This window comes from Moschus berezovskii, chromosome 15 (assembly GCF_049115385.1).
Source record: "Moschus berezovskii isolate FMDL1 chromosome 15, NW_MosBer_1.0, whole genome shotgun sequence".
Lineage (NCBI taxonomy): Eukaryota > Metazoa > Chordata > Mammalia > Artiodactyla > Moschidae > Moschus > Moschus berezovskii.
Genome location: NC_142474.1, coordinates 74,716,166 through 74,731,382, shown reverse-complemented (window position 1 = coordinate 74,731,382; position 15,217 = coordinate 74,716,166). Strand labels below are relative to the sequence as shown.

The 15,217-nt window shown below is 39.3% G+C and overlaps 1 protein-coding gene across 21 annotated transcripts in view; it reads left to right on the top strand.

Annotated features, from left to right (window-relative positions):
- LOC148775483 (ankyrin repeat domain-containing protein 26-like) overlaps positions 1-15,217 on the top strand; it is a 131,835-nt gene that overhangs the window by 16,219 nt on the left and 100,399 nt on the right. For 20 of the 21 annotated variants that reach the window (XM_088844212.1, XM_088844213.1, XM_088844224.1 and 17 more), the window contains 6 exons: positions 821-854; positions 1,969-2,038; positions 4,709-4,769; positions 4,862-5,058; positions 13,401-13,530; positions 13,832-13,893. In XM_088844212.1, the coding sequence (XP_088700338.1) occupies positions 821-854; positions 1,969-2,038; positions 4,709-4,769; positions 4,862-5,058; positions 13,401-13,530; positions 13,832-13,893 (554 nt within the window). The remainder of the gene's footprint in view (positions 1-820; positions 855-1,968; positions 2,039-4,708; positions 4,770-4,861; positions 5,059-13,400; positions 13,531-13,831; positions 13,894-15,217) is intronic. The other variant, XM_088844217.1, reaches the window with a different exon arrangement.

Below are 15,217 nucleotides of genomic sequence, written 5' to 3'. Positions count from 1 at the left end.
GTAAAAGAGTGCAAACACTTCACATCAGCAAAAACACCACTATGTCCGCTCGATGTGGCATCCAGCACATTGTACGAGGTGTCTGAGAACACCTTTCAACTTCGTAGACCTCTGTCTATTCAAAGGGCGCTTCCCAGGGGGCTCAGTAGCAAAGAATCTGCCTGCCAGTGCCTGAGATACTGGTTTGATCCCTGGATCGGGAAGATCCCCTGGAGAAGGAAGCGGCAACCCACGCCAGTATTCTTGCCTGGGGAATCGAATGGACGGAAGAGCCGGGTGAGCTGCATGACATTCGGAAAGAGGGCCAGGAAGACTTTGTTTCCTGTGTTTTACCACGCTCTGAAGTTCAGCGCCTGTAGACCAGGCTTCCTTGTGATAGGGCGTTTTCATCCCGAACTGAGGAGCCAGAGAATTTGTGTCATGTCCCAGCAAGACACCTGCAGGCTCTGTTCTCTGCTCAGGGAATGGGAGTCCAGAAACACTGTGCTGTTCACGTGTGCCCTTGTCAGCTGACAGTGCTGATTCTAATGGTGTCGTGTCATTTTCTGTCCGTCTCCTGGAGTTTGGTTAGGGTTATGGTCATTGTCCACAGCAGGTCTGTCCTCTGTTTTTCGGTTCTACATTTGATGACTGTAAAGGAGAGGAATGGTTCTTAGGCATTCATGGCCCATGAGTGTAGTACAATCAGGATTCCCTCTAGTGTGGGCTCCAGGTGTGGTCCTAAAGGAATACTTTTAAACACAACATCAGTCTTGAGGTTTTAATGGTCTGTATGTTTCTTTTGTTGATTTAAAATGTGTCTTACTTTTTTCTTTAATAGTGGATAAGCGTTCTGAAGAAGACTCTTTAAGCAGGTAGGATTTGACAGATTTTTAAAAATTGCATGTGTTACTAAGAGAACACGCAGAGAAAAGAAGCTGATGTTTGCTGAGTGTTCTACCCTGGGTTAGAGACTGCATTATGTGCTTAACATTTATGACCTCATAGAGTCATCAGAGCAGCTTTGGAAAGTAACTGTGTCCTACTTTTACTTAATTAGGCAACTGTGGTTCGGGGAGGTTGATGAATTGACCCATGATTCCATGGTTAAAATGAGTTGACCTGTGATTTGGCAGCTGGCCTGCCTGGCTGCAACATCCACGCTCGTGTCCCTCAGCAGAGACTGAGAAGTACCCGTGCAGCATATCAGTGAAACATATAAATTAGTTCTTTGACTTGTGTCCATTTTAAGTTTCAGACATTGCGGGGAACTCCTGTACTCCCTCTACAGTAAAGGGGAGGAATGGGGCCTTCTCCATAAGTGATTTCCCTGCTGAAGGACCAAGACTGCCATTCTTGATGGACGCAGAATAGTCTCTGAACCAGGGACAGACAATGGAGAAGGAGCAGCATATCCTCCTGCTTTAAGTCATCAGGTTTATTCCACTTTGGGCAAACAAAAGTTATGTCAGTCCATCAATTAGATTTTCAATTCAGCTGTTAGGACTTGGTGAAAACATACTATTTTCAGGCTCTGCCAATATATTGGCTGTCAGTCTTTGTTATGGAAACTAAGAATGAGTCTTATCTAGATATGTCCTAGGCTGGGAGAGATGGAAGCAGAAATAGGTAACTAAAATCTGTTTTGGAGACTTCTCTGGGGGTGCAGTGATTAAGATGGTTAATAAGACTTCTCCTTCCAATGCAGGTGGTGTGGGTTCAATCTCTGGTCGGTGGAGCTGAGATCCCACATGCCTTGGGGTCAAAAAGCCAAAACATAAAACAGAAGCAACATGGCAAGAAATTCAATAAAGACTTTAAAAATGGTCCACATCAAAATATCGTTTAAAAAAAATGTTTTAAAACAGGCCAAATTTTAATTGAGAAACATTGTTTACTACATAGATAGCCAATCTTGCTTTTTTTTAAAATTTTTTTCGTTTAAAGAAATGAACTCACTCATTTTTGTTGTATGTTTTTGCTCTAAAGGTTTTCCAACAAACCTGGTGTTGATTCATGGCTTACATCAGATGATAAAGTCTTAGATTTTGAAACCAAGGTAAAGTGCACTCTTGTGAAGTTAGTTTTCGTGCTCTGAATTTAGTTTCATATAGTATTTACTCTTAAATTCAGCAGTGGTGTCCGTCTTCCTGTTTTATGTTTGTAATAGAAAGTCCTTCAGAGCAAACTATTTTATAAACATATGACGAGTTGACTTTTTTAATTTTTAACTTTGGTAAATACTGAAGGTGGGGTGAAGAAAACAATGGGCTGGAAAATATAGAGTGACAGGAAAATAGTATTGGGTAAGGTTTTCCCACAGTAAAGGAAATAGGAATTTTGGTCAAGGATAAAGAGTCTTCCTGTAAATTTTAAACCATAAGGACATGACTTTTGCAGTACTCATAATGATATCTTTAGTGGATATAATTACTTATTTTAATAATCATGGAATCTTCCTGGAGCCTTTCAGTTCCAAAACTATATAGCATATATCATCTAGTTTCCCCCTTCTACCCGCCATCCCTGGACTTTATTTTGGTTTCTTAGAGTTGTTAGGAGGGCCTTTTTTTTTTTTTTTCTTTCTCTGTTTCTGTCTTGGCTCTACATTAAGACTAAAATAAAAGTTGAAATTATGGAGATTTAGAAATTTAAATTCTGTTTCTGCAAAATCCATATTATAAAGGGATTCCACTGTGTTTTCTCAAGCATTCCATTAAGAGTATATTCACGACTCTTCATCTCATTGAAGAATACGTGTTTGCCTAAAATAATCACCAGCTATAGAAGCAGCTTCTCTTGTGGCTCAGACAGTAAAGAATCTGCCTACAATGCGGGAGACCCGGGTTCAATCCCTGGGTTGGGAAGATCCCCTGGAGAAGGAAACAGCTACCCACTGCAGTATTCTGGCCAGGAGAATGACATGGACCGTATAGTCCATGGCATTGCAAATAGTCGGACACGACTGAGTGACTTTCACGTCATAAAAGCAGAGACTTTTAGTAACCATAAGATAAAACTTACAACTTGAGATTTTTTTTTTTCTATTGTAGTTTTAAAAAAACCTACTCCAAGTCCTTGTGTCACATTCTGAAACTTCAGATTTCAGACATTTTGTATTACTGTGATTTAAGTATTCACCTTACAGCCCTGTATCAGTGTAAGCTAGTGGACTTCAGGAAACAATTGTGCATCTCCTGGAGCGTGTAGCATAGGTCTCGAGTCTAAGAACCATGTTAATAGCTTTTGAATGTGAATAAATGAAGAGACACACGGTATCCTAGATAATGTTACAGGTAACATCGTTCAGTTGAGTTATGTTGAGGGAGGCGGTCCTGCATAAGAAGGAAATAAAGAAGAAATACGTGAAAAGTAAAGGGTTGCAGTATTTTTTTCAGTGTCCACCAATTGTGAGATGAGAATTTTAGGTTAAAATTTTTGACCTTTTTAGCCCCATCTTGTGTTCCATTAAATGTTTCTTTTCAAGCCATATGTCCTCCTCAGAATTTTGATGACCAGTTCTTTTCCCAGTGAATAGTTAGGAATATTTGTTAATCAATTTTTCTCTCTCTCAAGTAATACTTTACAACATTCGGGTACTGACTGATGACCATGTGGGGCTAATCGAATGACATTGTTTATAGTGGCAAAATTCAACTCTAATGCGGTAGTGTTTATAAACAAAAAGTTTTAGAGTGATACCGATCGGTATACTAGGGCTATATTATGAACAAAAGCCTATGTCTTAAATATATGTTTTATATAAATGTATGTTGATATTTTCATAAAACTTGAAGAGCCATATAGATGCATAATTTATATATTAATAAAAGCATATAAAACAGAGGCTTTGTTCATAGTATATCCTTCGGAATACTGACATATTACTGATCTGTTGTATATGAATTTAAAATGTATGTGTTTTTCCACAAACCTTATTATACTTATTTTTTTTCCCTTAAGTTTGTACTTGACTAGGAATGTCTCTCTGTTTCTTTTTCCTCCTCCACCTTTTTTTTTTAACTGTTAACCTCATTTTTCCTTGCAGAATACTTTTCTTCAGGGTCTGTTCTTTCCGTGCATCTCTCTCTGCGTCCATTGTGAACATGTTTGATTACGGCGTTCTGTTTAGTGTGTTTGTGGCTTTCATTCATGATCCCTACAGGTTTACTCTTGTTTTTTTTCCCTTTTTCTTCGAAGGAGCCGAATGGAAACAATCATTTGTCTTTAGTTGTTTAACAAACAGAATAGAAGCAGCGTATCCTGTTTGCACTTGTAACCTATCTAAATAAGGTTCTACTGAAATCTAAACTTTGATATTTGCCTTCCCAAGTGATAATTCATGCATATAGAAATCATGCAAGCAAATTTCAAAATATAGCAATGAATTTAAATGCCTTAGTTTTTCAATAGTACTCTAAACTACTCCCAGGAATAAATGTTTTTTCTAGAACATTTTGGCAGAGCAAATAATCTAGTGGGTGTCATAGTATTTGTCCAGCAGTCAGTTAGGGGTAAGGGCAGGAACATCCGGAGCTTCTGATGTCATCTGTCACAACGCTTACCCCGTGAGAAGGTCAGTCAGTGGCAGAACTGGGGTTTGAATCCACATCTGAATGACTGCAGAGCCTGTGCTCTTTGTGTTCGATCAGAGAGGAATGGGGGAGGTTATAATTCTTTTATTCGAGTTGATACTTGTCATTCTTCAGGCTCTTATTTTCTTCTCCAGCATGTCCCGAAACGAAACTCAGCAAGGCTAACGGAGGCTTTTCAGCAATCCAAGAGAAACAGTAAGTTGTTTGAAGACTGCCCTCCTGGTGTTCTCCCCTGATTTGAAATGACCCAGGTTCTCATGTACTCTCCCCTGTTTTCACTGTATTAGAAGCAGAATGTGGCATTGTGAGGCCAGGGAGTACCACCTTCTCTGAGGACAAGAATTCTGATCTTGAAATTGGAGACGTGGTTGAAACCTTTCCCAAAACATCACCTGGGGTCCAGGGCTTCTCCCATCCTGCCTTCCCAAGGCCTGAGCCTCTTCCAGAACCAGTCAGGACTCCCGCAGGCCTTGGTCTAGCAAAGGTTAGTTGTTTTGTTTTTAACTCTGTCTCCCCTGTAGTTTCTCACACACCGTTCCCTTGATCCTTATGATGAGAAAAAGGATCCCACCGCGGAAATGGAAGACTTCAAAGTCACGATACAAAATGATGTGATAAGAGCAATATATCTGCATGATTCAGATTTATAAATGTTGGCATACTAAGTATGCCATTATGAAAGAAAAAAATTACAAAGCAATTAGGAAAAACAGCTAGATGAGTATGAAGATGGGGAGGGCGATGAAGGGGAAGAATTCATTTAAGAAAGATAAGATGAATAGGAGGTGGAATGAAGGTCAAGATGAAACAGATCATTTTACAAACACAACAGAAATAGTGGTGGTAAGTCGGATGAGGTTCTCTAGATTATAAATATGAGATGAATTATTTCCAATTCCACTTAGGAGAAAGTGAGGTTGTGAAAACTCAATACTTATACTCTTCTGAATGACATATAGCTGATTTTTGTGAAGAACTGAAAGAACATTTGCTCCTTAGCTTTTTTGGTGGTTGTCTTTGAGGTTGGTGGTGGTTTTTGTTTTTTTCTTTCACTGAAGTGTGGTCATTTACAATACTGTGTTAGTTTCAGGTGTATAGCAATGTGACTTGGTTACGCTTGTATATGTATGTATCTGTATTGAATATGGTTCCCTCTGGAAGTTCATTTCAATTTGAAGTGAGTTCTTTTTTTAAAAAAATTCTCACTTTGAAATTAATGAAGCGATGTCTTCTATTTAATCTAGCAAAACTTTAATTCATACGCAGTTCTAGATGAGCTCTGTTTTAGGCCTAAGCAGATATATTATGTGGAGAAGGCAATGGCAACCCACTCCAGTACTCTTGCCTGGAGAATCCCATGGACCGAGGAGCCTGGTGGGCTGCAGTCCATGGGGTTGCGAAGAGTCGGACTTGACTGAGCGACTTCACTTTCACTTTTCACTTTGATGCATTGGAGAAGGAAATGGCAACCCACTCCAGTACTCTTGACTGGAGAATCCCAGGGATGGCAGAGCCTGGTGGGCTGCCGTCTATGAGGTCGCACAGAGTCGGACACGACTGAAGTGACTTAGCAGCAGTAGCAGCAGATATATTATGAATTAAGAATTTGTGGCCCTTCTGTTTCTTGTGGTTACTAACTTACTGTTTGATACATAGTTAATGTACTCAACTAATTTATCTTACTGTTTGGTATAATCTTGGTGGAGGTTTTGGATCTTTTTGAAAATAAAGAGGAAATAAATAGCATTTTATCTTGTCTTTCACTGAAATTTTAATTTATAATTATATCCATGAGATTCTTAAACTCTCTTCATGACATGAGAAAATTTTAAGCTGCAGCAGTCTTAAAGAAAAAAATGTAGAACGTCCCCCCGCCCCCTCCCAGAGAGATTCTGATTTATCTTTTCCTAATATCTGCAAGTGATGGGCAATGACACACATTAAATGAATGAAATCACAATTCATGATTTTTTTCTTATGTAGACTACTTGTTATAAAATCATAAGGAAAGAAGAATTACCAACAGAGTTTATAAAATTATCTCAGAAAGACAATGTTTTACTTTTTAAAATATCTCTAGTAATATGTATATTCCATTTTAAGAATTTTATTAAAGAATAAAATTTTAAGAAGTTTATTTTTAAGAAGTAATTTTTTAAGTTAAGAAGTTATTTTTAAGTTAGGTTTCGGTTTTAAGAAACTTTATTAGCTTCAGTATTTATAGGTGTTAAATTAGCATGTCAGTTCTTTGTTATGCATGTTAAACTAAAATGCAAATTCTTCCATATCTAAAACTCAGTCATTGTGGTTACTTGATTTTTTCAGCTCATTTGTTCTTTCCTGATGTGAATATTTTATCCTGCTTGATAATCATAGATGTATTTGAAAACTTTTAAATCTCCAACTTGGATAATCATAGTTTTACTAATTTTCTTACATCTAGATTGTTGCTTCAGTCTTTATCTGCCATTGCAGAAGGCATAGATAGAAAATCAGAGCCGTTAGTGTGCTGTTTACAGGGAAATAAGAAAACGACGAAATTTTCAAATGGGGTTTTCATAAAATGTATTTACTTTTTAATTGAAGGATAATCGCTTTACAGAATTTTGTTGTTTTCTGTCCGACATCAACAAGGATCAGCCATAGGTACACCCATGTCCTCTTCCTCCCAAACCCTCCTCCCATCTGCCTCCCCATCCCACCCTTCTAGATCGTCACAGAGTCCCTTTCTGAGTTCCCTGGGCCATATGGCAAATTCCCCTTGGCTGTCTATTTTACATATGGAATTGTAAGTTTCCATGTTACTCTTTCCATCCATCTCACCCTCTCCCTCCTCCCCCCTCCATGTCCCTAAGTCTGTTCTCCATGTCTGTTTCTCCATTGCTGCCCTGCAAATAAATTCATCAGTACCTTTGTAGATTCAGAATTTTTGTAGATTCCATATCTGTGCAAATAGTATATGATATTTGTATTTCTCTTTCTGACTTGCTTCACTCCGGAGAATAGGCTCTAGGTTTGTCAGCCTCGTTAGAACTGACTCAAATGTGTTTCTCTCTATGGCTGAGTAATATTCCATTGTATGTATTGTTCTAGTTGTGTGAAAGATGCCACTGGCAATTTGAAAGTGATCACACTGAATCTGTAGATTGCATTTGGTAGTATAGTCATTTTCACACTATTCATTCTTCCTACCCAGGAATATGGAATCTCTCTCCACCTGTTTATGTTGTCTTTCTTTTCTTTCCTCGGTGTCTTAGAATTTTCCGTAGACCGGTCTTTTGTCTCCTTAGGTCGGTTTATTACTAGATATTTTATTCTTTTTGTTGCAGTGGTGAATGGGACTGGCTCATTAATTTCACTTTCTGGGTTTTCATTGTTCGTATAAAGGAATTCAAGTGATCTCTGTGTATTGACCTTGTATCATACAACTTTGCTAAATTCATTGTTTAGCTCTAGTAATTTTCTTTTACTAGAAAATAGATAGTTTCTTTTGGGTTTGCTATGTGTAGTACCATGTCATTTGCAAAAGTGAGAGTTGTACTTCTTCTTTTCAGATCTGGATTCCTTTTCTTTCTTTTTCTTCTCTGATTGCCATAGCTAGGACTTCCAAAACCATGCTGAGTAATCGTGGTGAGAATGGACAACTTTTGTCTTGTTCCTGATCTTGGAGGGAATGCTTTTCATTTTTCCTCATTGAGAATAGTGTTTGCCGTGGGTTTATCCTATATGGCCTTTACTGTGTTGGTGTAGGTTCCTCCTGTGTCCATTTCCTCGAGGGCTTTTGTCATAAACAGGTGCTGAATTGTGTCAAAGGCTTTTTCTGCCTCTATTGAGATGATCATATGGTTCTTAGTTTTCAGTTTGTTAAGATGGTGCATCACATTGAAATTGGTTTGTGTATATTGAAGAATCCTTGCATCCCTGGCATGAACCCCAGTTGATCATGGTGTATGAGCTATGGAATGTGTTGTTGAATTGTGTTTGCTAGAATTTTGTTGGGGATTTTTACATCTGTGTTTGTCAGTGATAGTGGCCTGTAATTTTCTTTTTTGGGTTGTCTCTGCCTGGTTTTGGTATCAAGGTGATTGTGGCCTCATAGAATGAGTTTGGAAGTGTTCCTTCCTCTGCGGTGTTTTGGAAGAGTTTCAGAAAACTAGGCATTAGCTCTTCTCTAAATGTTTGATAAAATTCCCCCGTGAAGCTATCTGGCCCTGGGCTTTTGTTTTTGGGAGATTTTGGATAACACTTTCAATTTCAGTGTTTGTAATTGGCTTGTTTGTAGTTTTTATTTCTCCCTGATTCAGTTTTGGGGGGGCTTGAACTCTTCTAAGAATCTGTCCCTTTCCTCTCAGTTGTCTCTCTTATTAGCATGTTGTTGCTCATAACATTCTCTTATGATCCTCTTCATTTCTGTGTTGTCTGTTGTAACCTCTCCTTTTTCATCTCTAATCTTGTCAATTTGATTTTTCTCCCTTCTGTTCTTGATGAGTCTGGCGAGTGGTTTGTCCATTTTGCTTATCTTCTCAAAGAACCAGTATTTTGTCTGATTAATCTTTGCTATGGTTTCCTTCGTTTTCTTTTTCATTTATTTCTGCTCTGATCTATATCATTTCTTTCCTTTGGCTGACTTTGGGGGGTTTTTGGTTCTTTTTCCAGCTGCTTTAAATGTAGAGTGTTGCCTGTTCAATGCTTTTCTTGTCCTTGAGGTAGGATTGTGCTGCTATCAGCTTCTCTCTTAGAAGTGCTTTTACTGACTCCCATAGGTTTTGGGTGGTCGTGTTTTTGTTGTCATTTGTTTCTGGGAATCTTTTGATTTCCCTTCTTATTTCTTCAGTAACCTTTTCGTTATTTAGTAATGAATTGTTTAATCTTCATGAGTTTGTGTTTTTTGCCGTTTTTCTCCTGTAGTTGATCTCTAGTCTCATAGTGTTGTGACCAGAGAAGATACGTGATATATTTTCAGTTTTTTAAATTTCCTGAGGCTTGATTTGTGGCCTAAGATGCAGTCTATCCTGGAAAATGTTCCGTGTGCAGTTGAGAACAAAGTGTATTGTTCTGCATTTGGATGGAAAGTCCTGAAGATATCAGTTAGGTCCATTGGGTCTAATGTTTCATTGACGTTTTGTGTTTCCTGATTGATTCTCTGTTTGGATGATCTTGTCCATTGGTGTAAGGGAGGTGTTAAAGTGCCCCACTATGACTGTGTTGCTATTGAATTCCCCTCTTATGCCTGTTAGTGTTTGCCTTGTGTATTGAGGTGCTTCTATGTTGGGGACATAAATATTTCCAATTGTTATGTCTTCTTCTTGGATTGATCCTTTGATCATTATGTAATGTCCTTCTTTGTCTCTCATAATATTCTTTATTTTCAAGTCTATTTTGTGTGAAATAAGGATGGCCACACTGGCTTTCTTTTGGTTACCATTCAAATGGAATATCTTTTTCCATCCATTTACTTTCGGTCTGTATGTGTCTCTAGGTCTGAAGCGGGTCTCTTGTGGGCAGTATATATTTGGCTGTTGTTTTTGTATTCGTTCAGTTATTCTGTATCTTTTGGTTGGTGCATTGAATCCATTTACATTAAAGTAATAATCGATCTATCTGTTCCTGTTGACATTTTCTGAATTGTTTCGGGTTTGCTTTTGTAGGTCTCTCCTTTCTCTTGTGTTTACTGGCTGTAAATCCTTTTAATGTTTGTTGTGAGGCTGGTTTGAAAGTGAAAGTCACACAGTCGTGTCTGACTCTTTGTGACCCCATGGACTGTCCATGGAATTCTCTAGGCCAAAATACTGGAGTGGGTAGCCTTTCCCACTGCAGTATTGAACCCAGGTCTCCTGCATTGCAGGCAGATTCTTTACCAGCTGAACCACAAAGGCTGGTTTGGTGGTGCTCAGTTCTCTTAGCTTTTGCTTTGTCTGTAAAGCTGTTGATTTCTCCATCAGTTTTGAATGAGATCTTTTCAAATAGGCTTTCTGTTTCTTTCTTATGTCATAGTAGTACTTTAAAATGCCTCGTAATTTCATCCTCACATAAGCATTTCTCTTCTACAAATTAAAACTTGTCTTTTAAGATCAAGTTTAAAACAGAGTCTTCTTGTAGCATCTTGAATTGGTGTTTTACAATTAAACCTTTTCATTAAACTTAAAAATGCTTATTATGGTAATACGGCAGAAATGAGTATTTGCATATATTTATAAAAGTATATTTTTATATCCTTGAAACATGTTGAAATATATAATTGACAGTTTTAATCTCACAGCTTTCTTCCCCTGGTATTGTTTTATTTTCAAAAGTTCAGAATTCTGCCTAGGTTTGCATTAATTATACCAGGTTAGTATCTTTTACAAATAATTATCTTTACAGTATATGTTTTACCTGAATAAGTTTATCTGTGTCTAATTCAAACGTATTTACCCAACTCCTTTCTTCTGAGTCCCTTGCACGCCTCAAAATAATTTATTACACCCCAAACTGAAGGCATTGTCCCTGACGCTTCCCTCATCCCTGACTCTTTGTAAGCTATCCCTTCATCTGTCCTCCCCATCCTAGTAGACAGCATCACTGAAATGCCACAGCAGGAAAAATCCTGGATTCCAAACTTCCTTGAAAATGCCACCTCCAGTCACTCAGGAAGTTCAGTATTTTCTGCCTGCTTATCACTTGTCATATCTTATCAACATAACTCACTCTCTCCCCTATAATCTTGAAATATTCCTTTCTAGTTTTGCTACCCTGAAGTTCTTTTTTACGTTGCTGCCAAGAGTAACCTTTCTGAAATATACTTGTCAATCTTTTCATTCCTCTTGGCTCTGCAGTTTGTTTTAGAATGACTGTTACCAAGTTTATTTGGCTGTTTTTAAAGCCAAATTAGCTTTTTAATTCCAGTTTCATGGACACTTTGCGTGATGTACAGTGTCTAGTGTGCTTACTGTCCACTCTGGAGCATTGCTTATAGGTTTTTTTTTTAATTCTATTTTTAATGCTCTCCTGTAAAATACTGTCATATTTTCTACTTCCTTCAATCTCAGTCTGAATTTGGCTCTAAGGAGTTCATGGTCTGTGCCACAGTCAGCTCCCGGTCTTGTTTTTGCTGACTGTATAGAACTTCTCCATCTTTGGCTGCAAAGAATATAATCAACCTGATTTCGGTATTGACCATCTGGTGATGTCCATGTGTAGAGTCTTCTCCTATGTTCTTGGAAGAAGGTGTTTGCTATGACCAGTGTGATCTCTTGGCAAAACTCTATGAGACTTTGCCCTGCTTCATTCTGTACTCCAAGGCCAAATATCCAAATAGGGAAAGGGGTACATCAAGGCTGTTTATTGTCACCCTGCTTATTTAACTTATATGCAGAGTAGTACATCATGAGAAACTCTGGGCTGGACGAAACACAAGCTGGAATCAAGATTGCCAGGAGAAATATGAATAACTTCAGATAAGCAGATGCCACCACCGTTATGGCAGAAGGCAAAGAGGAACTGAAGATCCTCTTGATGAAAGTGAAAGAGGAGAGTGAAAAAGTTGACTTAAAACTCAACATCCAGAAAACTAAGATCATGGCGTCCGGTCCCATCACTTCATGGGAAATAGATGGGGAAACAGTGGAAACAATGACAAACTATATTTTCTTGGGCTCCAAAATCACTGCAGACGGTGACTGCAGCCATGAAATTAAAAGACACTTGCTCCTTGGAAGAAAAGTTATGACTAATCTAGACAGCATATTAAAAAGCAGAGACATTACTTGGCCAACGAAAGTCCATCTAGTCAAAGCTATGATTTTTCCAGTAGTCATGTATGGATATGAGAGTTGGACTATAAAGACAGCTGAGCACCAAAGAATTGATGCTTTTCAACTGTGGTGTTGGAGAAGACTCTTGAGAGTCCCGTGAACTGCAAGGAGATCCAACCAGTCCATCCGAAAGGAAATCAGTCCCGAATATTCACTGGAAGGACTGATGCTGAAGCTGAAACTTTGGCCACCTGATGTGAAGAACTGACTCATTCGGAAAGACCCTGATGCTGGGAAAGATTGAAGGCAGGAAGAGAAGGGGACGACAGAGGATGAGATGGTTGGATGGCAGCACCGACTCAACAGACATGAGTTTGAGTAAACTTTGGGAGTTGGTGATGGACAGACAGGGGGTCACAGAGAATCGGACACAACTGAACTAAACTGAACTTTCTACTTCCTAGTGTAGTGCAGCCTTTCCCTTCATTTGAATAAAAGCGTGGCACCACCGAAAATAAAATATGTTTGTGATGATGTGATGCCTTTACTTGTTTAGTAGATCCCTGTCACCGGAAGGAAGAAGATGACACTTGCTTTTTCCTGTTTGAACCTGGTCCTCCAGTTTTGTCTCTCTATTCAGTTCCCAGTACCTGTGATCTGGTTTTCCACGTGACTTGTTAACGTTGTTGCGCACCTCATGTGTTGGCTCGGGCCGCCCTTCTACAATCCCCTCACCGCCCCCCGCTCTGCACTCTCCATCTTCTGAGACACAGCCCTTTGTCACAGCGGTCCTTGAGCTCGCAGGTACACCTGCCTCCTCTCTCCTTGGTGCCCTTCCTGTGCTCTGTCCGCTTCAGCGGCAGCGCTCTCGGAGGATACTCTTCTGCTCTTGTTTGTTTCCGTGTGTCTCTGCCTCGCCTAGACACAGAGCAGAATCCCTCTTTTCTTTACAATTCTAACTTCTCCCAGGACACCCTACAGGACGTCCTAGACACAGCGATTGTTTGTCGTCTCACTGACGGGGTGAAGGACCAAATGAATGAATGTGTTTTCTGAAGCTGGGTTTTTGTTTTATGTTGTCTTGTTTTTATAGGAAGGAGCCACAAAGCCAGATCTTGTTGAAAAAGAAAGTGATGCTGATATTATTGAAAGGGCTCCCCAAGAGCAAGCAGATCATGACCATTTGACTTCTGTTGATAGAGCACACAAAAATAATAGAAGTGGTAAGTCAGTGAATGCCTGTGAATGTTTTCTGTACTTAAAAGCAAATATAAAGACATGTAAAGGGTATAGATCCAAATACGATATCCATTTCATTTTAAGTACATTTCTTTTGCTCTCTTTCTTCAGACGTGTCCCACCTACTACCAAGTTTTTCTACCTGAAAATGCTTCAACCCTCTGAAATTCTTTTCCACTGCTTTATTTTATGGGAATATTTGTGGATAGAGATAGACTTACACATGTCTTTACAATTCGTAGTAGTGACTGTTCTCATTCATATATCTGTGACTGCATTTTACAGACATGATGTCAGCCGTAGGATTGGGAGAAGAGAAAGATATAGAATCACCTTGGGATTCTGAGGTACTGTCTTCTGTTATTATTTTGAAATGTAAGCCCTGAGTAATATAAGATCATGAAAGCGGGAGATGCTGTGACTTTCTCACCTTTGCATTTCCCTATCAAAACTCTTTTCTTACTTCTAACCTATATTAAATAAAATACTTCTGTGCTAAATACTAGCACATAGTACACTTTTGTTCCTTTGTAAGATTCACCTAATGAAGTCAGCGTAGTGCAGAAACCAAGGCTTAGAGATCATAAGGAATCCGTTGAAGTTACATTTATTTGAAAATTTAAACATTATTTCAGGTCAGTCCATGGCCAGATGTTTCTTTGTTTTATATCTGTGTGTGTGTGTGAATCGCCTCTTTTTTAGTGTGTGTGTGTATCGCCTCTGTGTGTGTGTGTGTGTATGTGTGTATTGCCTCTTTGTGTGTGTGTGTGTGGCCTGTGTTTTAGATTCTTTCCCATATGGGCCAGTGCAGAATGTTGAGTAGCGTTCCCTGTGCTATACAGTAGGTCCTCATTAGTTACCTATTTCATACACAATAGTCTGCAGTGTGTGTCTGTCAGTCCAAGTCTCCCAACCAAATGTATGTACATGTGCACGTGTAAAACTGCTAGAGAGGGACGGAGAGAAACAGGTCGAAATGTGGTTTTTTTATCAGTTGGACCTTGAAAGATAGTGCTTGACACTGGAAGGTGTTACTGTGTGTGGATTGTCAGGTTAATCTGGAAGAAACATTTGAAGAGAAGCAAAACCATGGGGAATAGTAATAAATATGTGGGGTTATAATAACAGCAGTTGCTTTAGCAATGTTTTAATAAGTACAAACCATTTTGAATTGTTTAAGTAGCAAGGGGACTTCGCTGGTGGCTCAGACGGTAAAGCATCTGCCCACAATGTATTAGACCAATGTTCAATCCCTGGGTCGGGAAGATGCCCTGGAGAAGGAAACGGCAAGCCACTCCAGTACTCGTGCCTGGAAAATCCCAAGGATGGAGGAGCTAGGCAGGCTACAGTCCATGGGGGTCGCCAAGAGTCGGACACGACTGAGCGACTAAACTGAAGTAGCAGGGCAGGGTGCCTTTATGGCAGCTGTACTTGAGATAACAGAAGGTAACCATGCCCTGTTTGAAGGTGGCAGCTATGGAAGGAGATCGGAAGGGCCTGATGTCTTCGTTGCTGGCAGCCACTGCCTGGTGATCCAGCGGTGTATGAAGTCAGCATGCAGGTTCTGTCATTTGGCAGCTGTGAGATCGTGGCAAAACCTGTCTTAACTGGGTTAAATGTAGGCGGTTTTTAAAAGTAGGGTGTTTTCTTAAGAAGACATTAGGAAAGCTT